General features: G+C 43.1%; 1 protein-coding gene across 1 annotated transcript in view; it reads left to right on the top strand.

Annotated features, from left to right (window-relative positions):
* Acp3 (acid phosphatase 3) overlaps window positions 1-14718 on the top strand; it is a 45848-nt gene extending 31130 nt beyond the window's left edge. Inside the window, exons 10-11 of the mRNA XM_034484457.2 lie at window positions 3632-3801; window positions 12813-14718. Coding sequence (XP_034340348.1) covers window positions 3632-3801; window positions 12813-12931 — 289 coding nt within the window. The 3' untranslated portion in view covers window positions 12932-14718. The remainder of the gene's footprint in view (window positions 1-3631; window positions 3802-12812) is intronic.
* The last annotated feature ends 9583 nt before the right edge of the window (window positions 14719-24301 follow it).

Raw genomic sequence — 24301 nt, 5'->3', positions numbered from 1 at the left:
ACTAAAATGTCAACTTAGCTATTCTTGCTCTCAAACACTTCAAGTCAGTGGAGAGAAGACTCCACAGTGGAAACTAGCAAATAGATCAATAAGAGTTTGGAAACGAATGTTCTCTCATTAACACAAAAGTCTGAAGGCCACTCTGGGCATGTAGTTGAGAAATCTAGCTAAACCCTAGCATCGGCTCTAGGAATAGGCTGTCTCTTCAGATCTAAGACAAGAAGCATTATCAACTTTCCTCGGCCCTCTCTCCTCTCTGGTGTCTGCACCAATAGTCCTGAGCTTACTGGGGTGCAAAGTCATAAATTTTCCTGGGGTACTGTAGTATGTGCTCACTGGGTCACTTTCTCTAACAGCCTGAATCAAGTCCCTGCTATTAACTTTTCCACCAAAAAACCTGAACACACACAAACTTTATCAAAGAGTCACACACATGCACACAGGTTAACCTGGTTGTTATAGTAGAATACCTTTCTCTGTACTCCAGGGAAGAGTCAAAGGTTAAAATTGATTGCCTGCTTTAAGTTAGAACAAGGGGCGGGGGGAGGGGGGAGTCCAAGTTAACATAGGCTTTAGTTGTTTATTACCTGATCCTGACTTCAAAGTCATCCTTTCAGACTTTCTGCTGAAAGAAGACAAGATAGTAACACAAAGAGAGGCTGTTTCCAGTTCTTAGCAGGTTCTTAACTTTCCCTTCTGCATCCGTGAAGATTGGGCCCTTAGAGGCATCGCACAATGGGAATTAAGCTCTTGTGTATCTAAGCCTCCAGTGCAGAGTGTAGCTGGTCACTAGGTCAAGGCTGGTGTTTCTCGGTGTGAGGGCACATCACCATCATCACCACCACCATCATCATCATCAGGCACTGGGCTTTTGACCTACAGCTTGGAGAGCTGCCGACCTGTGGGCAGCTCTATACAAAGGAGTTAGGGAGTGGAAAAGGTGATTATATCAAGTACCCCAGACCCAAAGAAACACGTCATTTTGTTCATACCTTACTGGCTAAAATGACACATTTGATCCCTTCAAGCTTCAAGGGAGACTTCAAAATGCAGTCACTTCTGGGCCATAATTCTAGCCTTTGGAAAGATAATTATGATTTTGATGGACTATTGGTCATCAAGGCCACTTGAGGGGGGAGGGGCTGCTGTCGCTGAAAATGTCACTCCAAGATGTAAGTACCAACTCATGCCTTATTAGGGAGTTGTTGTTGTTTTTTTTTTTTTTTAATGTATCTTAAGGGATGGAAAATTGGCTTAATGAACACAGTACTTGCTAGGCAGATATGAGGATTGAGTTCAGATTCCAGCACCTATATTAAAACTGTGTATGTGTGCATCTTACAGCCCCAGTCCTGAGTGTCAAACACAGGCAGATCCTGGCAATAAATGGCCAGACACTATAGCCAAACAGGCAGCTCCACATCCACCACTGAGAGATCCTGTCTCCAAATTAAGGGGCAAAGCAAGGGAGAAAGATGCCTAACATTAACCTCTGATCACCACACATGAACACATAGGTGTGCATGCACACACACATGCCATATCACATGCATGTACACACAAAAAAAATCTCATGAATGAACATTTGCAGTACTGTGTTCATTCTTTAAAATACGACATTAAAGGCTTGCATATAACGACATTGACAAGTTGAAACTTGACGTCATCACAATGGAACAGATCATTAAATCCTACTTGAATTTCTCTCCTGACTCTCTCATTGTTGAGTTACTTCCACAAACAGGTTGGTGCAGGGCCATTCAACCTTCCAGCTGTTTGGTTGTAGAAGTAAGATTTGGGGAGAGCCCTACTTAAAACAACTCAGGAACCAAGTCCATATCCAGTTTCTCTCCAAGAGAACTTGATCTGACATCTTGGCCTACCTCCAGTTGTCTATGTTGTTCACTTCTGTGTTTCTGGCTGAGGGAGAGGACTTATTTAGAATACTAAAATAATCCCTGAGAGGAGAGAAATAAGAGAGGAATGAATGAAAATCACTGAAGGGACAGAATGTGAAAGTGAGTCCCAACATCTTGGCAGACCCCCCACATTCCCCCCTCTTTGGAAATAAGTAACAGTCTTTACCCATTTCTGTAGTTTGTCATTAGTGGAAAACTGGAAGGCAAAAATTTCTCTTGTTTACAAAGATAAAAATTCTCCTTACGGAGAGATCAAATGAAAACAAAGATGAAGAAAGCCCCTCCCTATTCCCTGAGCTGACCACTGTCCTCTGGAGCAGCGATTTTCAATCTTCCTAATGCTGAGACACTTTCATACCGTTCCTCATGTTGTGGTGACCCCTAACCATGAACTCATTTTTGTTGCTCGAAAAACAAAAAAAAAAAAAAAAAAAAAAAAAAAAAAAAAAGAGAGAGAGAGAGAGAATACCAGGAGTTGAGAGTTCTCTTGGAGAGAAACTGTATATGGATTTGATTCAGGAGTTGTTGTTTTTTGTTGTTGTTTGTTTGTTGGGTTTTTTTGGTTTTTCAAGACAGGGTTTCTCTGTGTAGCCCTGGCTGTCCTGGAACTCACTCTGTAGACCAGGCTGGCCTTGAACTCAGAAATCCACCTGCCTCTGCCACCTAAATGCTGGGATTAAAGGTGTGCGCCACCACTGCCCGGCTCCTGAGTTGTTCTAAGTGGGGCTCTCCCCAAATCTTACTTCTACAACCAAACTGCTGGAAGGTTGAATGGCCCTGCACCAACCTGTTTGATGAAGCCTCCAACTTGTTGCTTAGGACCTTATACGAGGCCAGTTTAATACATGAGAGCTAAGAAATTGGAACAGTTCATTCCCTCAATACAAAAGTAAAGAAAGCTACACCAAGGGATAAGTGCAGATTCAACAGGAATTAGGGGCTACTCATAACAAACAAACAAACAAACAAAACCTGTCTTGAGAGAGGTCTCTGCAGTTTGGAACACATACTACTCTTACAGAAGACTTGGAGTTTGGTTCTCAGCACCACATTGGGCAGCCCACAACTGCCTGTAATTACAGCTCCAGGAGATCTGAGCCCTCTTCTTTTCTTCATGGATACCCACACACACATGGTATACACTCACAAGCATACACACATATAAAATAAAATAAGTCTTTTTAATCCCAGCACTTGGGTGGCAGAGGCAGGTGGATTTCTGAGTTCAAGGCTAGCCTGATCTACAGAGTGAGTTCCAGGACAGCCAGGGCTACATAGAGAAACCTTGTCTTGAAAAACCAAAAAAAAATTTTTAAAAATTAAAAAATTAAAAAAATAAAAAATAATAAAATGAAATAAAATAAGTCTTAAAAAAAAAACAACAACAACAACAACCAGCAGATTCTCATTCAAATTCACACCCATCTCTACTGATCAGCATCTTCTCTGGTGAAGGATACTGTCCTCATCCTCCGTGCCCTGTTTTTCTAACAAGTCAGCCCTCCCAATTCCACTCCCCAAGCCTGTTGTACCTGTCTTAATCTCTACATCCCCAAACTCCTCCATCCGCACACAAACTGGCTGGAATCCCTTCTTTCTCATGAGCTCTTCCACTGGTCCTTAGGGATATGTTACAGCTGGGTGGGAAGAAATTGTACAGAACAACTTAGCATTGCAGAACTAACAGCTCTGTCCTCTGCCTGTCGCACCAGGGGGCACTTTGTGGAGATGTACTATCGGAATGAGACCCAGAACGAGCCCTATCCACTCACGCTGCCGGGCTGCACCCACAGCTGCCCTCTGGAGAAGTTTGCGGAGCTACTGGACCCTGTGATCCCCCAGGACTGGGCCACAGAGTGTATGGGCACAAGCAGTCACCAAGGTACTGAGAACACTTCGGGTTAATGGGCTTGCAGAGCTCTGAAGGAAGTGCAAGGTGCCTTCTCAAGCAACTGGGGTTTCCAGAAAGTTCTTTAGCTTTTGTCCCCAGCTTGGAAGGAAATGGGTTTGGATTGATAACTGTTTCGTTTAGAAACCTCTCGCTGTAAGCCACACCTCTCTGTCTAACCTTACTTCTAATTTGGTTGGTGTTTCTTTCAATGTTGGTGAAAAAACAACAACAACAACAAAAAAAAATAAAAAAGCAAAAAAACAACACACACACATACACACACAAAACAGTTGCCAGTGTAATCAGGAGTAAGAGTTAGGTCAAAGTTCTGGGGCTGCCGCGGGATCCATGAATTGTACAAAGAACTCCATTGTTGAAGGACTCAAAGTTTTTGCTTGAGCAGGATGGAATTATAACCGCACTGGAAATGTCTGTTGTAAAACAGGTTTCAAACGAAGCCTACCAGTTAGCCTACCGGCATGAAAAGGAAGACACTTACCCCAGGCTAATGTGCAAAGGACTGATTCCCCCCCACCCCCAACAGTGCTCACCTGTTCCTGCCTTCTCTCACAAGGCAAAAAGATGAGACAGGAGAACACCTGGAGGAACTTTCCATACCCAGCCTAGAAGGATCAGATTTTATGTGTATGTTAAAGCACGCTGGGTAGCAAAAACTGAAAAATAAAAGCCTCTCTGTGTCCCTTCATGTTCCTTTCAAAGAAACTAAAAATCAAGCTTTTCCGGAAAGCTCTATATATGGCATCCATACAGCAGCTCCTGGAAGGCACTTTGTAGTCAATAAATAACCTGACAAGAACAAAATATCCAGACGCAGCACCTCAGAGGTCAGAGGGGCTCCACCGAGGGTCTCCCAAAACTCCAGTGCCTGAGATGCAGAATCTAAAGCTGACACACAAGAGAGGATATGAGGGTTGACGAGCTTCTGTGTGTCACTTCTTCCCCATGTAAAGAACCGTCTTCCAGCAGTAACGCAAGTGAGAAGCCGTGAATAAAAGCTTCATCATTAGGAAGTTCAAAGGGAGATACTTTAGTAATGAACTTTGAAAAGCTTATGTTTATTTCATTAGAATAAAAGTCCTGCAATCAGACATGAGGGCTCTCTTTTTACCTGGAGGGGTGGCAGGTGTTTTTACAGAAGTGACTGTTAGTATAATATAAAATTACTCGGCTGGGTTTTTAAGTTAATTTTTTTACATTAAAATATAGTTTGAATTTCTTCTGATAAAGAGGGTAGGCACTAGATAGCGCTACCTCATCTACTCAGGCTAGAATTTGGCAGGAAAGCATCCTTAGGAAGTTTACAATGTGTTAAAGACATGATGCATCTTACTCAGAACGAGAACATGTCTTGCAACTCTGTGGGTTATGGCGTGAACAAGAATTATAGGATATAAGAATCATAAGATAAAATATCAGTTCTACAAAGCAAGAATTGTATCTCTTGTGTCCTCAATACCTCAGGGAGCCAGTATAGGACATTGTTTTGTGCTCAATAAATATTTTCTCACTGGTGTATAATTAGTTGTCTTTCCTCCTGAGCTCCTTCTTACCTTGATTAGACACAATACCCAGCAGCCTGGGCATCCTGTTTGGCCCACTCTGTACTTTATTCCCTAGCCAGTTTATCTCATCTTGCTAAACCTATCTGCAGCATGTTTGCAGAATTTCCCCCTCCACACAGCAGCCTTGGCAATTCAATACCCAAGGGAAGAGAAATATGACCATGATCAGAGCATCTCAACCAGAAGGAAAAGCAGTGGCCACCAGGCTGCAGATCCAAGGGTGAAACACGTGTGTCTCTTCCAGACACCGACTTCCACAACTTCCCTTTGGTAGCTTGACATTAGTCGCAGCTGCTCCTCACAGACATCAGCAAGTGACACAAACCAGAGGACTTGCTTCCGATTCAGGTTGCCAACACCCTGCTGGTTCTAGCTAGCAGAAAGCTTGTTAGGAGTTTGTGGGACAAGATGGCCTCTGATAAAATAAACTCTATACGTGAACTTCCTGATGAAAAAGGACTAGACTCTACCAACTGTTCAATAAAGTCTCAGCAGGTGATATAGGCGATAGGTAGAAATTAAGACATTCTAGGTATGGGAAGTGACCACTTGGTTGGGTGACTTAGCATGGGTACTATATGACAGAGGCTAAACATGGAAGGCGGTAAGGGTGGGTGCCATTTTAATGAGGCAGCAAATTTAGTACATGATTTAGCAAATAAAAGGTAGAAGAGTCCAAGATCAATTTGACAAATGGCTCAAACAGCTGAACTGTGATCTTGGAGTGGAGGTGTCAGAGGTCCGGCAGTGGAATACAGAACCCATGTTCTGAGAAAGCCAATAGCCAAAGCAAGACAAAAATTATATACACATATCCTACATGTATGAGGTGCCAGCAACCCTGCAATTGATGTTTGCAGACTGAATAAGTGTTCATCCCTCCAGATTCAACCAGACTTCCTCAATGGAACTCTACATTAGTTGGTCAGTAAGGGGACAGAAGCTATGAATGAGTCTCAAATGTGACCGCTTTGCAAAGACCCAGTCATTTGGCCATACTTGCAGACCCACCCTTTGTCACTTAGCATCTGTTTTGCAGAGTCATAGTTAAGAGCCTCTGCTCCATTGTGTGCCTCCTCCCAACCCCAGCATCATTCTTTCCTCAAAGACAAGACCAACTGATTAAAACATCTTTTTCTCACCCTGTTGCCATTGTCTTCAGTTTCCCAGGACATGTCCATCAGTAAAGGTCTTGGCACTTGTAGAATTACTTGGTATACAGCAATTCAACCCCCATGTCTATTTCTGCCCTCAGTGGAGGCAACTGTAGCATTGGCAATGATGATCTAGCCTGTGCCCTGCCAACCAAGTCTACAATCAAGACAGACAAGGCTAGCAGGGAACGGGACTTAGGCATACAGGAGCTCCATGATGAAGGACACACAGGCAACACTGCAGACACACCACAAAGGAATTAGCTAAGTCTAAGGGGTCCAAGAGGTTTCTCCAATGGAGCAATGTTTAAACAGAAGCCTGAGGGAGAAAAGGAACCAGCCAGGTGAATGGAGCTGAGCAGGAAAGATAGAGTCCTAAAGAAAGGGGAGAGAGAAAGTACAGATGTTGGAAAGCTGAAGATAGCATGGGGCATTTTAGGAAGAGGTAGTTGAGTAGTGATTCCTAGATCAAGCTGCATTGTTCTGGTCACTGAATGGTTTTGGGCAGGGAACGGATGCTGCCGTTGGCTGCTGGTTTTAGGAATATCCTGGCTACAGAGAAAGACTAGATGGGGTAGGAAGGAGACTGAGGTCATGGAGAATAAGAGGTTACTATAGCAACCAAAGCTTAGGATGAAAGAGTGGGCTAGGGTTGTAGTTCAGGTGGGAGGGTGCTGATGCAGCATGTAGGAATATCTCAGTTTGATTCCCAGCACTGGAAAAACACTAGGTATGATGGTACATGTCTGTAAGCCCAGCACTTGGGAGATGGAGGTGGGAATTCAAGGCCATCGTTGGCTATATATCCAGCTAGAAAGACTGTGTCTGACATGTTCCCTTACACGGCTTTTGTGTCTTCCCATGTGATGGAGTCTCTTTGCAGCCCTTGCTTGCTCCGGACCTCTTTGTAATAAGAAACACTGATGGTGGTCATTTCTCAGCTTCTAGAATGTAACACTGCCAACTTTCTACAGTTGTCTATAGTTGCAATAAGCAGATAAATTTTTAAAATGTGAAGTTTCACAGAAAAGCTGGTGTGGTGGTGCATGCCTGAAATCTCAGCACTGGGAAAGAGGCAGGATGATCTTGACTTCCAGGGGGGAAATGCACCTCATTGGCAGAGTGCTTGGCTAGCATGTGTAAGGCCCTGGGTTTAAGACTCAGTACTGAAAGATGGAATGATAAGGGACAAAGTTGGGTGTCTTTCCTGAGGGTTTTGGTTTGTCTATCTGTCTGTCTGGTTTTGGTTTGGTGTTTGCCCCACGTCTAGTTCCTTTTAGATAGATCTCTTACACCAGCCCTTTCAATAATCACACTTCAAGATCCGGTAGCTGCTCTCCTCATCCCATGCTTACCCACAGCCCCCGTCTTCCACATCTACCATCCTTACTGCCACATCTAAGTGAAGAAGCATAGACCTGTTATTTGCAGCCACCTCTTGGTCACATCCATCCACAGAAGAGCTCATCATTCTGACTCACTTTGAAAATAAAGGTCATTTCCTCCCAGCATTTGTACAGATCCTTTTTCGTGGTGTCCGTCTCCAATCACAGCACAAACCCGGGAGACTATCTCACCCTCATCTTCCCCTTGAGCAGGGAGACTAGTCTATCACCAACGCTTTTCAACTCGGCCACAAGAATGATCAGCATTCCAGTTCCCTCCTCCGTGTCTCCACCACATCCACAACTCCAGTTCGGAGCCTCGGGTATCTTGCCTGAGATTTCAGTAGGAAACCTGCCAATATCTACCATCATGACATCCCTAGTTAATTTTCTTAACCATAGACTAGAGCATCTGGCTTCCAGGCATCTCAACCGCTGATCATTTTTGCGTGTTTCAGAGCAAGACTAAACCAGAAACATAAAAACTGGGCCCCAGTATGCACATCAAGCCTTAAGCCCAACACTGTCTCCTGTGTGCCACCCATACATAACCACTCATTGTGTCCCAAACATACCCTGGGTGGCAGTTTCTGTCTCATGTGGAATCCTGTTTCTCTCACAGGCCATCTTAAATCTCATAAGCTTTCCAATTTTTCCCCTTTTGACAAAGTCAATATACTCTGCTGGTTGCACTTTTCTTTGTTGGAATGGCATTGGTGACACCTCCACTTTAATGTGTCACAATATCACAGACTTGTCTATCTGGTTCTCCTGTTACATATTGGGTTTCTCAGGAGCGGAGCTTATGGGGTCTCAGCACCTCCCAAAGCCTGCCTGGCACAGGACATGTGCTCACTGCATGAACGTCTAGGGCTGCTTATTTCATGGGACTGCTATGGTAGCATAGGCAAAAATTAATGGGCTAACCAAAATATTAAATTCTTAAATTCAGAAAATTAACCATGAAAATTAATTTACCGTTTTCAGGGACTCACTATGATAGCTAGCCTGGACAGAAACTTAAAACCCTTCCAAATTAGTATTGCAAATAATAGGACTACAGGCTTGTGTCAGCATTCCCAGCCCCATGAAATAGTCTTTTAAGACATCTAAGGGGTGTGTGTGTGCATGTGTCTGTGTGAGTGAGTGTGTGTGTGTGTGTGTGTGTGTGTGTGTGTGTGTGTGTGCATGTGTCTGTGTGAGTGTGTGTGTGTGAGTGTGTGTGTGTGTGACTGTGTGCATGTGTCTGTGTGAGTTTGTGCGCATGTGTGTGTGAGTGTGTGTTGGTGAGGTGTAAATCATTAGTATCTGTCCCTCCTCCTTATTTCCATTTAGTCTCATCTTTCTGTTCTTCAAATCTATTTGGTTCTCTTCAACTTTATCCGAGCTCCATGGACAGTTCTAATAAACTGTTAGGATTTAACTTTCCTAAAATTAGATTTTTCATGGCATTAAAAAAGCATCCTGGGCCGGGCAGTGGTGGCGCACGCCTTTAATCCCAGCACTTGGGAGGCAGAGGCAGGCAGATTTCTGAGTTCAAGGCCAGCCTGGTCTACAGAGTGAGTTCCAAGACAGCCAGGGCTACACAGAGAAACCCTGTCTCAAAAAACCAAAAAAAAAAAAAAAAAAGAAAGAAAGAAAGAAAGAAAGAAAGAAAGAAAGAAAGAAAGAAAGCATCCTGATCATGGGGAAAACACTGAACTAAAAGTTGACAGTTTATGAGTTCTAAGTCATTATTTTTGGTGATTTTGCAGGAGGAGGGGAGGTTGTTTTGTGTTTGAGACATGGTTTCATGTATCTCAGGGTAGCCTCAAATTCCCTATGTAACTAAGGAATGTCCTTGAACTTCTAACCCTCCTGCCCCCTACTCATGATGTATGAGATAATGGGTACATCTCCACCCCTACCCAATTTATGCAGTATCGGGACTCAAACCCAGGCCTTTTCTCATGATAGGCAAGTACTCTACCAGTTGGGCCACACCCTCATTTTAGTCTCTCATTTAAGCATTAATATATTAACACTTACGTCCCAGGTACTGATCTATGATCCATAGATGCCAATAGATACAGTTCTTGTATCCTGAAATGTATAGTCAATTAGAAGAAATGAGAGACACATGATACATAATAAATGCAGATTCAGATTACAAGTTCTTGTTGGTGGAAGGAAGTGGAGGATGGTGTATGAACTTTGAAATGGGAAGACATCATTGAAAAGAGCAGACTTGGGCAAAGACAGGAAAGGAGTACCCATCTGGGGCCTGTAAGATGAGCGTTCCAGCAATGCTGAAAGCCAAAGCAATAGACCAAGCAGGGATGCTAAGGAATGTTTGAAGCGAAGCTGAAAGGGCAGTGTGGCTGGATGGGTCACCATCAGGACCTCAGCTTCTGCTGTGGTGGACATGAGTATCTGTCCACAGCACACTTTACCTGAAGGAGCCGAATGACAGAATTTGACTTGTAAACATTTGGCTGCTGTGTTTAAAACAGACCGTGAAGCAAGACTAGAAGCTGGGGATAGGTAAAGAGTCCATTACAGCGGTCTGGGAAAGCTCAAAGTAGATGGTGGCCGAGATGGAAAGAGCCGTTGGTTTCTGGATTCTTTTTTCCCCCAGTGGAACTGACAAGCTTTCCTGGGTGTAGATTATTTGGACAATAAAGGAATCCCAGAAGACTCATTTTACCCCGAGCCAACAGAAGGAAGTTATCATCATCCGAGGGGAGGGTGGCTATGAGAGAAACAGATCTGGGTGGAGGAGGCTTGGATATTCTTGTTTGAAATTAAGATTGAAATACCTATTGGATGTCCAGAGCCCATGTGCCAAGATCCCAGCAGACGCTTGGCGTAGCAGAGAATATTCAACCTGTACATACAATGCTTTTCCCTGTACATATACACCTATGTTAAAGTTTAATTTATAGATTAGGCATGGTTAGAGATGAACGCAAAGACTGATGAGAAAATACAACAAGACTGAAGATGTAGCTCAACTGCTAGAACACTTACCTGCCTGGCACACTCGAGGCTGGAGATTCCATCCCCAGGACTTCAGAGAACCCAGTGGGATGGGATGATGCTCTTCTATAAGCTCAGTACTTGGAAGACAGAGGCAGGAGGATCAAAAAGAAGTTCAAAATCTTCCTTGGCTGCTACATAGCAAGTTCCTACCCACCTGAACCACATGAGAGATGGTTTCAAAAACAAAGCAAAAATAGAACAATTATTTAAATGAATTAGAAACTAATGAATCCAATGAAGGGTGTATAAATGATCTCTCTCTCTCTCTCTCTCTCTCTCTCTCTCTCTCTCTCTCTCTCTCCATTGTATATTTTTCATCCTTCATTCAAGGAAAATATACTACAGCTTCTCTTCATGTATCCAAATTCTGTCATTTCTACTCTTGTGTCTTTAACCATTATTGAGGAAAATAAGGGTTACTTGAACACAGGCACTGAAATACATAACAACTGCCTGGCAAGCAAGGTGGTATGGTGTGATTGGTGGGCAGGACCTGCAGCGTAGACTTGGTCGACAAAGGATGACTTGCTTCATATCACGGGCAGATTGAGATGGGGCAGCATGAGATACCATCATGCTTCTCAGAAAGGTGTAGTATTTAAAATTTATGAGTCCTTTATTCCTGCAATTTCCCATTAATATATTCATACAATGTTTGGCTACCTGGTTGTACCTGACAGAAAGTGAATCCATAGGTAAGGGAGAACTACTACATACCAAATACACACTGGATACGAGTCAAGCTGAAGTAAAAAGGCATAGCTGGAGGTGAGGGAAGATTCAGAAGTCATACGCATATAGGTGGATTTGAAATCATGAGACTGATAAGATCCTGTGTTTCTAGGACAATAAAATTGTTTGCCCGGCCTTAACCAAATGATTTCTGCAGCTTCCTTTCCTGCCTCTGGGATAAGGATAGGCTAAATCAGTGATTTTGTTGTTGTTGTTGTTTTGTTTTTTGTTTTTCGAGACAGGGTTTCTCTGTGTAGCCCTGGCTGTCCTGGAACTCACTCTGTAGACCAGGCTGGCCTGGAACTCAGAAATCTGCCTGCCTCTGCCTCCCAAGTGCTGGGATTAAAGGCGTGCACCACCACTACCTGGCGGTGATTTTCATCTGTATTCTTGAAGCACTAGTGTTCTACAGATTTTCCTCTGAACTTGTGAGCAAATTCAATGGATAATTTAACCATATAAAAATGCATAAAATTCAGTGAGGAAGCCGAGGCTGTAGGGTTGCAAATTTGAGTCCACTCCATGGAGGGGAGAGGGGAGGAAAGGGGATGGGGAGAAAGAAGAAGGAAAGGGAGGAAGGCATGAAACAAGTTATCATTATGAGATGACATGGAGGTACTTCGGTCAGTTCCCTTTCGTTTGTAGTAGAGCCCAGGCCAAATGTCAAAGGTCATGCTGAAACTAGAGCTTAGGTCACCTCCTGACCCCTAACCCTGTGATCTGTGGTGACACTTTACTGAACCCAAGGCTACTTCAGAAATTCCTCTAGAATTTACAATTAAGACAGAAAAGCTGGACAGGATGGTGTGCACCCATCATCCTAGCACTTGGGAGGTTGAGGCAGGAGGATCAGGAGTTGAAGCTAGCTCATCTTTGGCTACACAGGGAGTTTAAGGCCCCTCTGGGCTATGTGAGAGCCTGTCTCCGAAAACAAACAAACAAAACCAGAAGGACAAAGAAGGAAAAAGTTATATAAACTATATTTCTGTACATAAAATAAAGCATCTTTTTAACTCTTAAATTCAGGGCAAAAGTCAACAATGGTAGATGAACTTCCTTAGAGTTCATTGTTGTGATCTTCACATGTTCTGAACGTATTAATTTCACATGTATTTCTCGTTCCGCAGTACTGAGGGTCATCCTTGCCACGACATTTTGCCTGGTGACCGGGATCCTGGTGATACTTCTGCTTGTCCTCATCCGCCATGGGCCCTGCTGGCAGAGAGACGTGTATCGGAACATCTGACCAGACAGCTGACCTCCAGTGACATCTCTCAATGATGCAGTACCTGCGGGAAGCTCTTCCGCCATGTGGGGCTCTGTCCTCTCTGTGCTCTCCCTTTAGAACTTGCCTAGAGTTGGTGTGAGCTCACTGCCACCAGGGAGAATGCAGAGCTGGCAGGTTGGATATGTCTCCTTACCACTGAGCTGTGGTGTGGGCTGCTCACAGAGCTGGGATAGGACTCTTTTGCAAGAGATGCCTGTGTTCTCTCACACAGAGATCCTGAAAGAAATAAGAAGCCAAGCTCCAACCCACCTTGTGACTATGAAGAGGAAAGGGAGAGAAAGTAGGACCAAGATGTAGGTTAGAACACACTAGGCAACTCAGAATGTCAGACTAGAAGTAGAGGGGCCACAGAAAAATAACTTTAGTTATTCAATAAGCTTAATTCACTCTCTCTCTCTCTCTCTCTCTCTCTCTCTCTCTCTCTCGCTCTCTCTCTCTCTCTCCCTTATTTTTTATGCAGTTTGTATTACATTCACTTTAAAATTATGATGTCTTATACTTAAGGGCTGTTTATGGCCACTATGAAATAATATTTTTTTTTACTTATTTAATTTTTACTGTAGTCCTGGAATGCTAAACCCCTGGGTCTCACACAAGCTCCGAGAGGTCTCTATATGAACTATGTCACGCCCTTAGTCCTCTCTGCCTTTTGTATGTGGCAACACAGAAAGGAGAGCACCCCGTGACGGTGACAACCTACTATCTTAAATCTTATTTATTCTAAAGTAGAAAACTCTAGACAAGAGGACCGCAGAAGTCACATCCAGATTTCATTTTCTGTGAACAATTTTATTCTACTTTCACTACATATGAATCATGGTCCCATCAAATACCTCCATGACTGGTACCACCCATGAAATCATTAGGAAAAAAAAAAAAAAAAAAAGACCAAAATGTACTTCATATCGCAACAATCTGCTCTGGATACACAAGCATTCTGCTGATGATGAATTTGATCTCGTTCCTCAGTAGGTTGCCCTACTTCCTGGGGTTGCCTAAAGGTTTCAAAACATACCTGGTGGGAGGGGTCAGAGAAGGGCCTCTCCTGCGCAAGCTCACTCTCCACGCGCATGCGCTCTTCTGAAGCTAAACGAGTCGTTCAAGCTCCCAAGGCCATACTTGGAATTCACCTTACAGGAGTGTCTACATGTGGGATGCTGGGACCTTTGAGCTCCTCTCCACTCAGATCCCCAACCCATCCCTCGAGCCCCAGAAGTCCTCCTGTTAAATACCACTCAGTCACGTCTAGAGTCCGTACTTTTAATACCGTTCTCAGTGAGCCAAAGTCATTGAAAACAAAACTTAAAGAACCGCCCATATGTGTGTATTTATGTGTGTGCATGTGGTATGTGCACACATGTATGTGCTGACTTCCCATGCATGCTCAGAGAACAAAGGATGACATCACATGTCCTGTTCTATTATTTTTCTTATTACCTGGAGACAAGACCTCTCACTGAACCCAGAGCTATTCTGACATCCAGCAAGCCCTAGTGATCCTTCTGGCTTGTCTCCACAACACAGGGATTACAGGGACACGGGGACCACACTTAGCTTTTTACAAAGGTGCTTGGGACTTGAACTCAGGTCCTTTATTTGTAAAATACGCTTTGTGAAAAAATAGACATCTTTAGGGTGGGAACAAAGCTCACTGACGAAGTGCTTGCCTAGCCTAGGCAAGCCCTGAGTTCCATCCCCAGTACCACAATAAAGCAAAGTAAAACAAACACGGCAGATGACCTTTATCCTGTGTCTTCATTGTTTTTTATCTTTTGGTCGAACTGATGAAAGATTGTCTGAAATGTTTCATTTGTAAGCCTGTATTATTACAGGTGCGTTAGTCGGGGTCACTAGAGTTACATAACGTATGGAATGTCTCTATCTATTAAGAGAATTTATTGTGATGACTTACAGTCTGTAGTCTAACTAACCCAATAATAGGCAGCTGTGGATGGGAAGTCCAAGGATCTAGTAGTTCCTCAGTCCCATGAGGCTCGTTGATTAAGCTGGTCTTCTGTAGAAGTAGGTTCCAACAGATGTGCTGGAGAGTAAGAGGAAGCAGTGAAGAAGAATCTTCCATTGTCCTTTTGTAGGCCTCCAGCAGAAGGTGTGTCCCAGATTAAAGGTGTGCACCACCACACCTGGATCTGGGACTTGCTTTATCCCAGGCTGAGCTTGAACTCAGAGATCTCCTTGCCTCAGTCTTCTGGGATTAAAGGCATGTGCTACCTTGCCTGGGCCTAAGCTTTTCATGGCCACTGCCTCAAGATCTCCCTGCCAAGATCCCGGTCAGAAACTTGTGTCTTCCAGCCTCAAGATCTGATTACAAGTGTGCCCTCCAATTCTGGATTGTAGTTCATTCCAGATATAGGCAAGTTAACAACCAGAAATAGCCACCACAACAGGTAATAGCCAAGACCTCTTCCAACTTATCCCATATGGAATGAACTAATTCCCCTTCATATCTTAGTAAGGAAATCAGGAACAGAAGCAAAGGGGATGTTTTTTAAAGGTAAAATGTTTCTGAGAACAAAGCAATGAGGTCTTAAGAAAATCCATCATTCAAAGAAGAAGAAGAAGAAGAAGAAGAAGAAGAAGAAAAAGAAGAAGAAGAAGAAGAAGAAGAAGAAGAAGAAGAAGAAGAAGAAGAAGAAGAAGAAGAAGAAGAAGAAGAAGAAGAAGAAGAAGAAAGAGGAGGAGGAAGAGGAGGAGAGGGAGGAGGAGGAGAAGAAGAAGGAGAAGAAGAAAAAAGAAAATCCATCATTCACAAGTCATGACTTCCCACACGATTCACTTTATAGCTTGATGAACAGAAATATGTTTACCTTGATGATTTCTGGGCCCAGACACATGAAAAATAAATTTATGGTGTAATAAAATGTTTAAAACAATTGTCCTGAAAAATCTAAAGGTAGTAACTTTGGCATCCCCCATAAAAGCAAAAGCCAAATGTCAATATGTGACCCTTGGCTGTTACATCTTCCAAACAGTTTGTTGTTGACATTTCTTTTCAGATTTCATGTCTTAGGAAAGAGGTGCAAAGTAAATGCATACATTGAAGGGGAAAATAAAATCTGCACATCTCCTGCCCTCTTTGAATTTAAAATAGATTTATTGTCAAGTACTTCTGTACTTCTTAACCTTGGTGAAGTGATGGATGGAGAACCAATGTCTATGAACTTCTTTTCCTCTTTTAAAAACTGGTAGTGTGTGTGTGTGTGTGTGTGTGTGTGTGTGTGTGTGTACACATACAGTTGCACACTGCCACAGCACACATATGGAGTCCAAGGAAAACTTTCTGGCTTCGATTCTCTTCTGTGACCATCGTGTTGAGGTAGGATCTCTCTTGGTTCTACTGTGCCCCATAGGCCCTGAGCTTCTGGGCAATTCTATCTCCATCTCCCATCTCGCCTTGGAAGTTCTGATTACAGACTCTGACACCCCATCTTTGTAAAACATGGGTCCTGGCATCAGGCTTGTGCTTTTCTCCCGCTGACCATCTGATTGGTTCCTGAGAGACCGTTCTTTTTAACACTTGGATCTCGGTGTTGGTAATGCATTAATTAACTTTGCAACTGTATGATTTGAATGTAGCTTGATCCACTTCAAATTGTATCAAAACTTGGCTCCCAGAGTAATCACGCTAACCAGAGCTAGAGTCTTTCAGAGATGATGAGGTCATTAAAACGTGTGATGATTGGTGTTGTCACCTTCTCAGAATCTAGAGTCATCTTGGAGATGAGCCTTGGGGCATGTCTTCGGGGAGTACCCTGGTTATGTGAACTGATGTAGAGAGACAGTCTTAGCTGTGGCTGGGACCATTCCTTGGGCAGGGATCCCGCACTTCATAAAATGGAGAAAATGACCTGAGCACTAAAATGCATTGGTTCATGTCTCCCTGCTTCCTGACTGTGTATGTGATGTGACGACTAGCTACCTCAAGCTCTTTCTGCTGTGGAAGGCTTTGCCCTTGAGCCACAACAAACCCTTTGTCACTTCTCTGACTCTTCTCAGAGCACTGCATCATAGCAACAAGGAAATGAGAAAAACATTGAGACAACAGGAATCAGTGGTTTCCCCTTTCGAGTTCTTGCTTTTGCATGCCTGGATTGGACATCATGATGATGGGTTGTTATTATAAACATGTCTCTATATCTCCCCCTCCCTGTCTCCCCTTCCCCATTTCCCTCCTCCTCCCTCCCTGCCCACCCCCTTTGTTCTTCTACATTTACCTAAAACCCCACCAGCGGCCCTCACTAGAGCAGATGTTGGCTCATGGTCTTAATCTTTCAGAACTGTGAACTAAATAAACTCTTTATGATTTGTTCTGCCTCTGGTGTTTTGTTCTGTCAACACAAAAACAAATCAAAGAAACATACAAGGAGAACAGAAGAGAAAAAGGTAGTTGGGCCAAATTCATGGACTGATTGACTCCCAGCTTGGACTCTTACTGCCCATATGACCCTAGGACAGTTACTTAAATTTTCTATCCAAGTCTTCTTGTCTATAAATTGCAGACAGTAGTAGTCCTATTCAGAGTATCATGAAAAAGACATGAGCTAGTACTTAAAAATACCAGGAATAGCCCTGGGCCCTAGCAAGCAATATATTATCATATTTTATTAAAGATTCAGTGGAGGATGTTGGGAATTTATCATTGTCTGCCAAAAACGTTATCATTCTGAATTTTATTGTTAAATAAACATGACGTGTGATTTTTCATTAGCTCTCCATACACTCTCAAGAGTGGGTTTCAATCTTATTCCACATCGTAAAGTGACAACCGTTATTAAAATGATAGAGTTTCCTCTGAAGGAGCTGTGGGAGCACCAGAGATCTCATTAAAACCATTGCTTTGATTGAGGATCTGTTTCTGAGTGTAACAGTCCCTGAAAGTAAGTGCATTTCAGCAGGAAGTCAACTGCCAATGGAAACTTCAAAGGAAGTTCACTAACAGGAGTCCACGGAGCAAGCACTTCCTGCCAGCTCCACTTTTAGGAGCAAGCAGAATGCAAAAGCAAGGTTGGCTGTAGAAAGCCTTGTTTTGCTGATAAGAAGGGATGCCCTCTAACACAGCAACAATACTCACTGGCAATAGTGATCTTTTTATTTCCTTTAGTCATTTGGTACATATCAACTTCTTTCTTATAGTTATAGAAGCAACTTGTCACACACACACCCCCAGGCACAAATTTTATTGATCTTGAGGCTGACAGAGAGATGTCTCCCAAGTCATACAGGCTGCTATGACCAGGGAGTCTTCAGAAATGACGATTTCAATCAGGGCCTAGTCATTCGGATGAGAGGATTGGGTTTTCCATGATAGAAGAAAGGCATTGTCCCTCCCATCAAGGGCCCTTCTTCCCAGTCCTGTGGGCCCATCTTTCCTGCTTCTTATACAGACTGCCTGGCCTCTCCAGGTTCAGGTCAGGGAGGTAAAAGCCATGTTATCTTTCCCACTTGGATGACACTTTCACTGAGTAAACAGAATGGTAGGTTTATAGGATTTGGGGTGAGAGCATTGAAATCGTTGTATTGAAAGACCCCTGAGAGGTCACTCAAGCCTAGGGATATCACAGCCACCCAATAACTCAAAAGACACCGATCTTGATGCAAAGAGCAAGAGGTTTATTTCGAGATCAGCCGGCTGAGGTCGAGACTCGTAACACACGCAGGGGCAGAGGAGTGTTGAACCCCAAGTGCAGGATATGAGGGGTATTTAAAGGAAAAAAACACAAACCGAGGGGAGTGAGAGGGAATATCAGTGAAAGCACCAGCCCATTACTTAGTCAGGCATGTGGGGAACACCCTGTCCATGCTTTCCTCAGGAATTTAATCTTGTTCAACTACCTACTTTGTGGTTAGCCAGTTCTTAGAACCTAGAGCTCGTGAACCAGATGACCTGCATTCTTGGTTCAGCCTTTTTGTGGTCTGCTAAGTTCCTGGAACAAAGCTGGCCTGGCTCCACTTTATCTGCTAGGGGTCTTAGGCTCCATTCTATCTGCTAGGGGTCTCAGAAACTCTCTATTCCTTTCAAACACACTTCCAAAGTTGCCCTCTGACTTCTACATACATCCTATGGCACATAGTTGCCCACAAACACATACATTCACATACATAATAAAGTGAAATTGCAAAAGGAACAAATCTATATAACTCTAGATTCACATTTAGTTCTTACAGTATCTAGGGGTCCTATTGCAAACTGCATCTGTTCTCCTTTGTAAGATTACTTTTTGATTCCATTTGTGGTAGATCAAAAATAGGATGCAGACTGGGCAGCTGGCTCAGGGTTCATGAAAAGACAAACCGTGGAGAAAAAAACAAATCTCAGGATTATGTATACATCATATGAAAATTAACATATAATAAAAGTGGGGTTTTTTAATCAGTGAAAAATGAAAAAAAAAACTGAGTTAATCCCTAAATGATGGAAACATATTTAAAAGGAATAAGCCTGGATCTTTACCCAAAACAAAAATTGTTTTAAGAGAAATCATACATTTTTTGTTAAAAAAAAAACTATGTATTTATGTTTTCAAACACAAATTATATATAGAAAACCAAGCCAAACAAAACAAAACAAATCAAATAACGACAAATAAAAGGTTAAGAAAGTCAAGTGATTGAAAGTTGTGAGTCAGCTGAGCAGGGTGACACACGTCTTCAATCCAGCACTCAGGAGGCAGAAATCTCTGAGTTCGAGGCCAGCCTGGTTCACAGAGTGAGTTCCAGGACAGCCAGGGGCTACACAAAGAAACTCCATTGCAAAATAGTAACAAAATAGTAACAACAACAGAAAAGTTTTGAGTCAAATAAGGAAAATGTAAAATGGGAACGGTGAAGATACAAAGAGAGACAAGTGACCAGAAGCTTTTGTGGGGGAAGGCAGTGTTTGGGCATGAAAGAACAGAGTGAATGGAGGCTCCTTTTTTTTTTTTTTTTTTTTTTTTTTTTTGGAGACAAGGTCTTTGTAGTCCTGGCTAGCCCAGAGCTCAGTAGATAGAGCTGCCTGTCCTTGAACTCACAGGAATTGGAATACCTCTGCCTTTCTGAATGGTCTGATGAAAAGTGTACAATACCACACCTGGCTAATTTAGACTTTGACTTTCTACAATAGATCACACACTCCTAATTACACAGCAAAATCCCATGTAGTCATTAGGACTGAATTCAAGGAAGAATAATATTTTGAGTAAATCATCTACAAGACCATCAATCATTTACAGGGAAATTGGCAGAATTTAGGCGCTTAAGGGATTGAGACCCAGCTACTGACATCCCAAGCAAGGCCAAGAGACTGTAAGGATGTGGCAGTGGGCTCTAAGTTGATGACACTGTGTTACTGCCTGTTCTATCCTAATTAAGGAGTGACACTTCCTCCGGAGTGCTTGTTCAGGCTTGTGTAATAATTTACACATAACTCCCCAGTGATGGTTTAAGAAACTTAATATGGCACCAGGCATCCCTTAAGGTCCGCTGACCTTTGCCCTGGATTGGTAGTGAGATCCCAGTGTCCAGCAGGTGAGATGGGAGGAGTAAGATAATGGTGTTCCTGTTGGGAGGTATTTAACCCATTGCTTTCTGCTTTTGTAAAGTTGCTTACCTCCTGTGGGACCGGGATGAAAGGTCATTGCTAGACAACAAGAAATAAAAACAGACTGAAAGTAGAACAATTTTCTCGCCCAGCCATGGGTCTCATAGGTAATTACAATGTCCACCTTTAATATCCACCATTACAAATGCTTCCTTTAGCTCCCTTCTGCAGGGCATGCTGTCTGGCTCTAGGGCTGCTTCCTTCTGCTAGCAGTAAGAAGAAATTCATTTAAACCTAAATTTGAATTGAGACTAAGTCTTTGGTGTTTACCAGGGCATTCGAACACCACAGGTTGACCCAGATGAGGCAGCCTCGCTTCCAAGGCAGACTGGCTTGGAGCAGAGCATAAATGAGGACCGAGTTTGTCAGGGCAGGGTGTCTGGGGTGTCATAGCTGGACTTCAGCTGTAGATTTCAAGCTTCCAGATGTTGTGGTTTAAATGTGACCACACACACACACACACACTGCAAGCTCACGTGGGTTTCGGTATCTGCCCAGCTGTCGCTGCTGTTTGGGAAGGTTATGAAAACCCAGAAAGGGATGGCCTCACTGGGGAGTATGAGTCACAAGAGCTGGTCGCTGGGCTCTAACAGCCCAACCCTCCTTCCTGTCTACTCGGGTTCCTAGTCCACTGAGCTGGTTAGATTTCTGTCAACTGGACACAAACCAAGGTCATCTGAGAAGAGCTGACCACAGTTGAGGAGACGCCCTGTCCTGTAGACAAGCCCGTTGGCAAGCCTGTGGGGGCATTTTCTCGATTGATTCATGAGGGTGGGGTGGGGGAGCCCAGCATACCCCGAGCTGTGCCACCTCTGCGCAGGTGCTACGGTCCCTCTTGCTTCTTACCTGCGTGAGTTCCTATTCTGTCTTTCCTCAATGAGGAACAGAGTGTGACCTAGAAGTATAAGCCAGTTCTGCCTTTTCTTCTCCTAAGTTGCTTTTGATCATAGCAACAGAAACCCAAGTAACAAGTCCATCAAGATCTGAGGACATCGTGGATCCTATCGGCTGCAGCCTCAACCTGAGAGCCAAAGCAAACTCTCCATCTTTAGTTAGTTTTGTGGGGCATTTTGTCACAGTATAAAAGGTAATGTGCACACCATTAACATCTCGACTTATGATAATCATTTCAAAAGTGTGTGTGGCAGTTCAGTAAGATGACATAGGGGGAAGAGATCAGTGTGCTGCTAGGTGGTATCATGTTTAGTATAATTCACTTCGCTCTATACTCCTGAGAGCAAAGGACAAACAAACACATATACGTAATCCTATCTGCATTCTCATTTTCAAGATAAGGTCATAGCAAATAGACCAAGGGGCTTGTTGAATTATGTCACTATTCTGTGATAGGTGATCCTTCTGAAACTGGTTCCTTCTTCTCGACACTGGATTTAGTTGGTTATGGGCAATAAAGTTCCACTTAAGGGGAAGTGAAACCCAACACCTCTCTAAATGAATATAGACAGAGGGAAATCTGTTTTCATATTTCATGTGGGCAACAGAAAAAAATGTCTTGAGTATAATGCATGAAATAGGGGGGCTTGAGTAATGTCAGAGAAAGGACAGTTGCCATAAGGAAGACCCAGTTGTAGTTTCACTGACCAGCTTGGCCATCTTGATAAGCCTGGGAACTTATCAGGGAAAAGAGGGAGGCACACAACTTTCAGTAACCATAGGTGAAATTTAATTACAAGTTCAAGTCTCGTAGATAAATGGGTTGGCGGAATGCAGGGTGTACAGAAACTCATTAGGTATGCATTAATTAAGTGGCCCATTATTGCATTCATTTGTTAATTAAATTTTTGAAGAATTGCAATTACAGCCTTTCATCTTCACCTGGCAGACCTTCAGGCCCCAGTTATACATATATAGATGTATAACTTTAGCTTTCAGACAGAAAGCTATATTTTCTGGCTGTGCCCTCGGGCCCTTTTTTCCTTAGATGGTTATCTTTTAGGCAGAAAGGGAGAGAGAACTGAGTGAAAATTGATGATTCTGACTATGAGGAAAGGCAGTTTGGCTTCAGCCTCTCCATGTCACCCAAGGCTCTTAGAAGGGAGGGATATTGTTATTAAGACAATTACTTCACTATTATTCTGATTTTGTTTTCAGGAAATTGGCTTATTCTTGTGTGCGCACGTGTGTGTGTGTGTGTGTGTGTGTGTGTGTGTGTATAAGTTGTGACACATGTACAGACCTATGTATGTACCACCTCTAATAAAGCAGCTTCAGTCAATCACAAGAAGCTACCTTCCTAGTCCCGTGTCCCTATCTGTGGCTCCCAACAGCCACTCATATCTGGTCTCTGCGTTTCATTTTGATTTTTAAGAAAGCCATTCAAATGGAATCATATCGAATGCAACCTTTTGAGACTGACTTCTTTTTAAGAAGCTTTTCGATGAGGATATAATTAGATCATAGATCAATTAGAGTCCTTCTGACTCTGCACATGGCCCCTGCCTTTCTCCCTCCCAGGTTCGTGGCCTCTTTTTCCTTAATTGTTATTGTTACAATTATATTACATATGCATACATATAGAAATACAGCCTGCTCAGTTTGTTTAGCGTTACCCATGTGTATATGGTTTGGGGCTCGCCACTCAGTATCGAATAACCGATTATGGGGCTCATATCTGGGAAAGACTATTTCTCTCACTCTCGGCTGCTTGTAGTTCTTTGTCTAGGGGTGAGGCCATAACACTAGGCGTGTTTGAAAAAACCCATATGGGAATCTTATTAATTTTTATTTATCTAAGATTACATATAAAACACACAGGAGTATATAAGTACACACACACACCACACACAGTTTCAATGAAGTTATATCACTTGGGCTGGCAATGCTCCTCCCAAAAGCCACAGACCGACTAACAAAACATCTAATATTAGGCATGACAAAGGATTTCAAGTGGGTCAGGGAAGTCCAAGAGACTCCTAAAACAATATAGGATATTGCTGTTGCCCTGGGTTGCCATGAATGAGGTTGCTGTATCTGCGGTGACAAACTTCAGGCACATATAGGACTCTGTAGAGCTGTGTGTTACTCTTCTCACTGCAGGGACAAGAAGTTGAAGGAGGAAGGATTGATTGTCTAGTGGTCTGAGGAGAGATATCCATCTGGGTTCATGCAAGCACAGCCTGGGATAAGCCACCTAAGGATGCGCTTGTCAGAATGCACCTCAGTCATCAAACTATGCATTACTGATCTGAGGGTTTGTTGAGGTTTCAGACACTAGTTTGTGAGTATGTTCTGCCACCTAATGTTCGTAAGTGATCATTACATGATTCAAAATGCAAATAGGTTTTTGTTTTCTTTTTCCTTTAACATAGGGTTTTGTTGTTGTTAATCCATATCCCTCACCCCTAACACACAGGCCCAGTCCAGCACAATATGCTTGCTGTTCTATGCTGCTGTGCCTCCTGCACCCCCTGCAGTGTACAAAAACAAAAAATCAAAACCAAAACACACAAACAAACCCACCTTACTTACCTTCTATTCTGTCTAAAGGGTGAATTCTTTCACAACCCACCTAGGCCCCCCACTGTGGACTTTTTATGTTGAACAAAACTGGAGTAGACTACTCCATGGTAATCAACCGGCCATTGTGCTTGTACATTGTAGTTCTCTAACTAGGAGAAAAGGGAAGGCAAAAGTCAGACTCCTTGGTGACAAGGTTTTGAGTATTCTTTTTACTGTTTTTATTCAGATGCCCTTTTTTTCCTTTAATGTGG

The sequence above is a fragment of the Arvicanthis niloticus genome, chromosome 21 (genome assembly GCF_011762505.2).
Source record: "Arvicanthis niloticus isolate mArvNil1 chromosome 21, mArvNil1.pat.X, whole genome shotgun sequence".
NCBI classification, from domain to species: domain Eukaryota; kingdom Metazoa; phylum Chordata; class Mammalia; order Rodentia; family Muridae; genus Arvicanthis; species Arvicanthis niloticus.
This window is presented reverse-complemented; position numbering and strand designations above follow the sequence as displayed.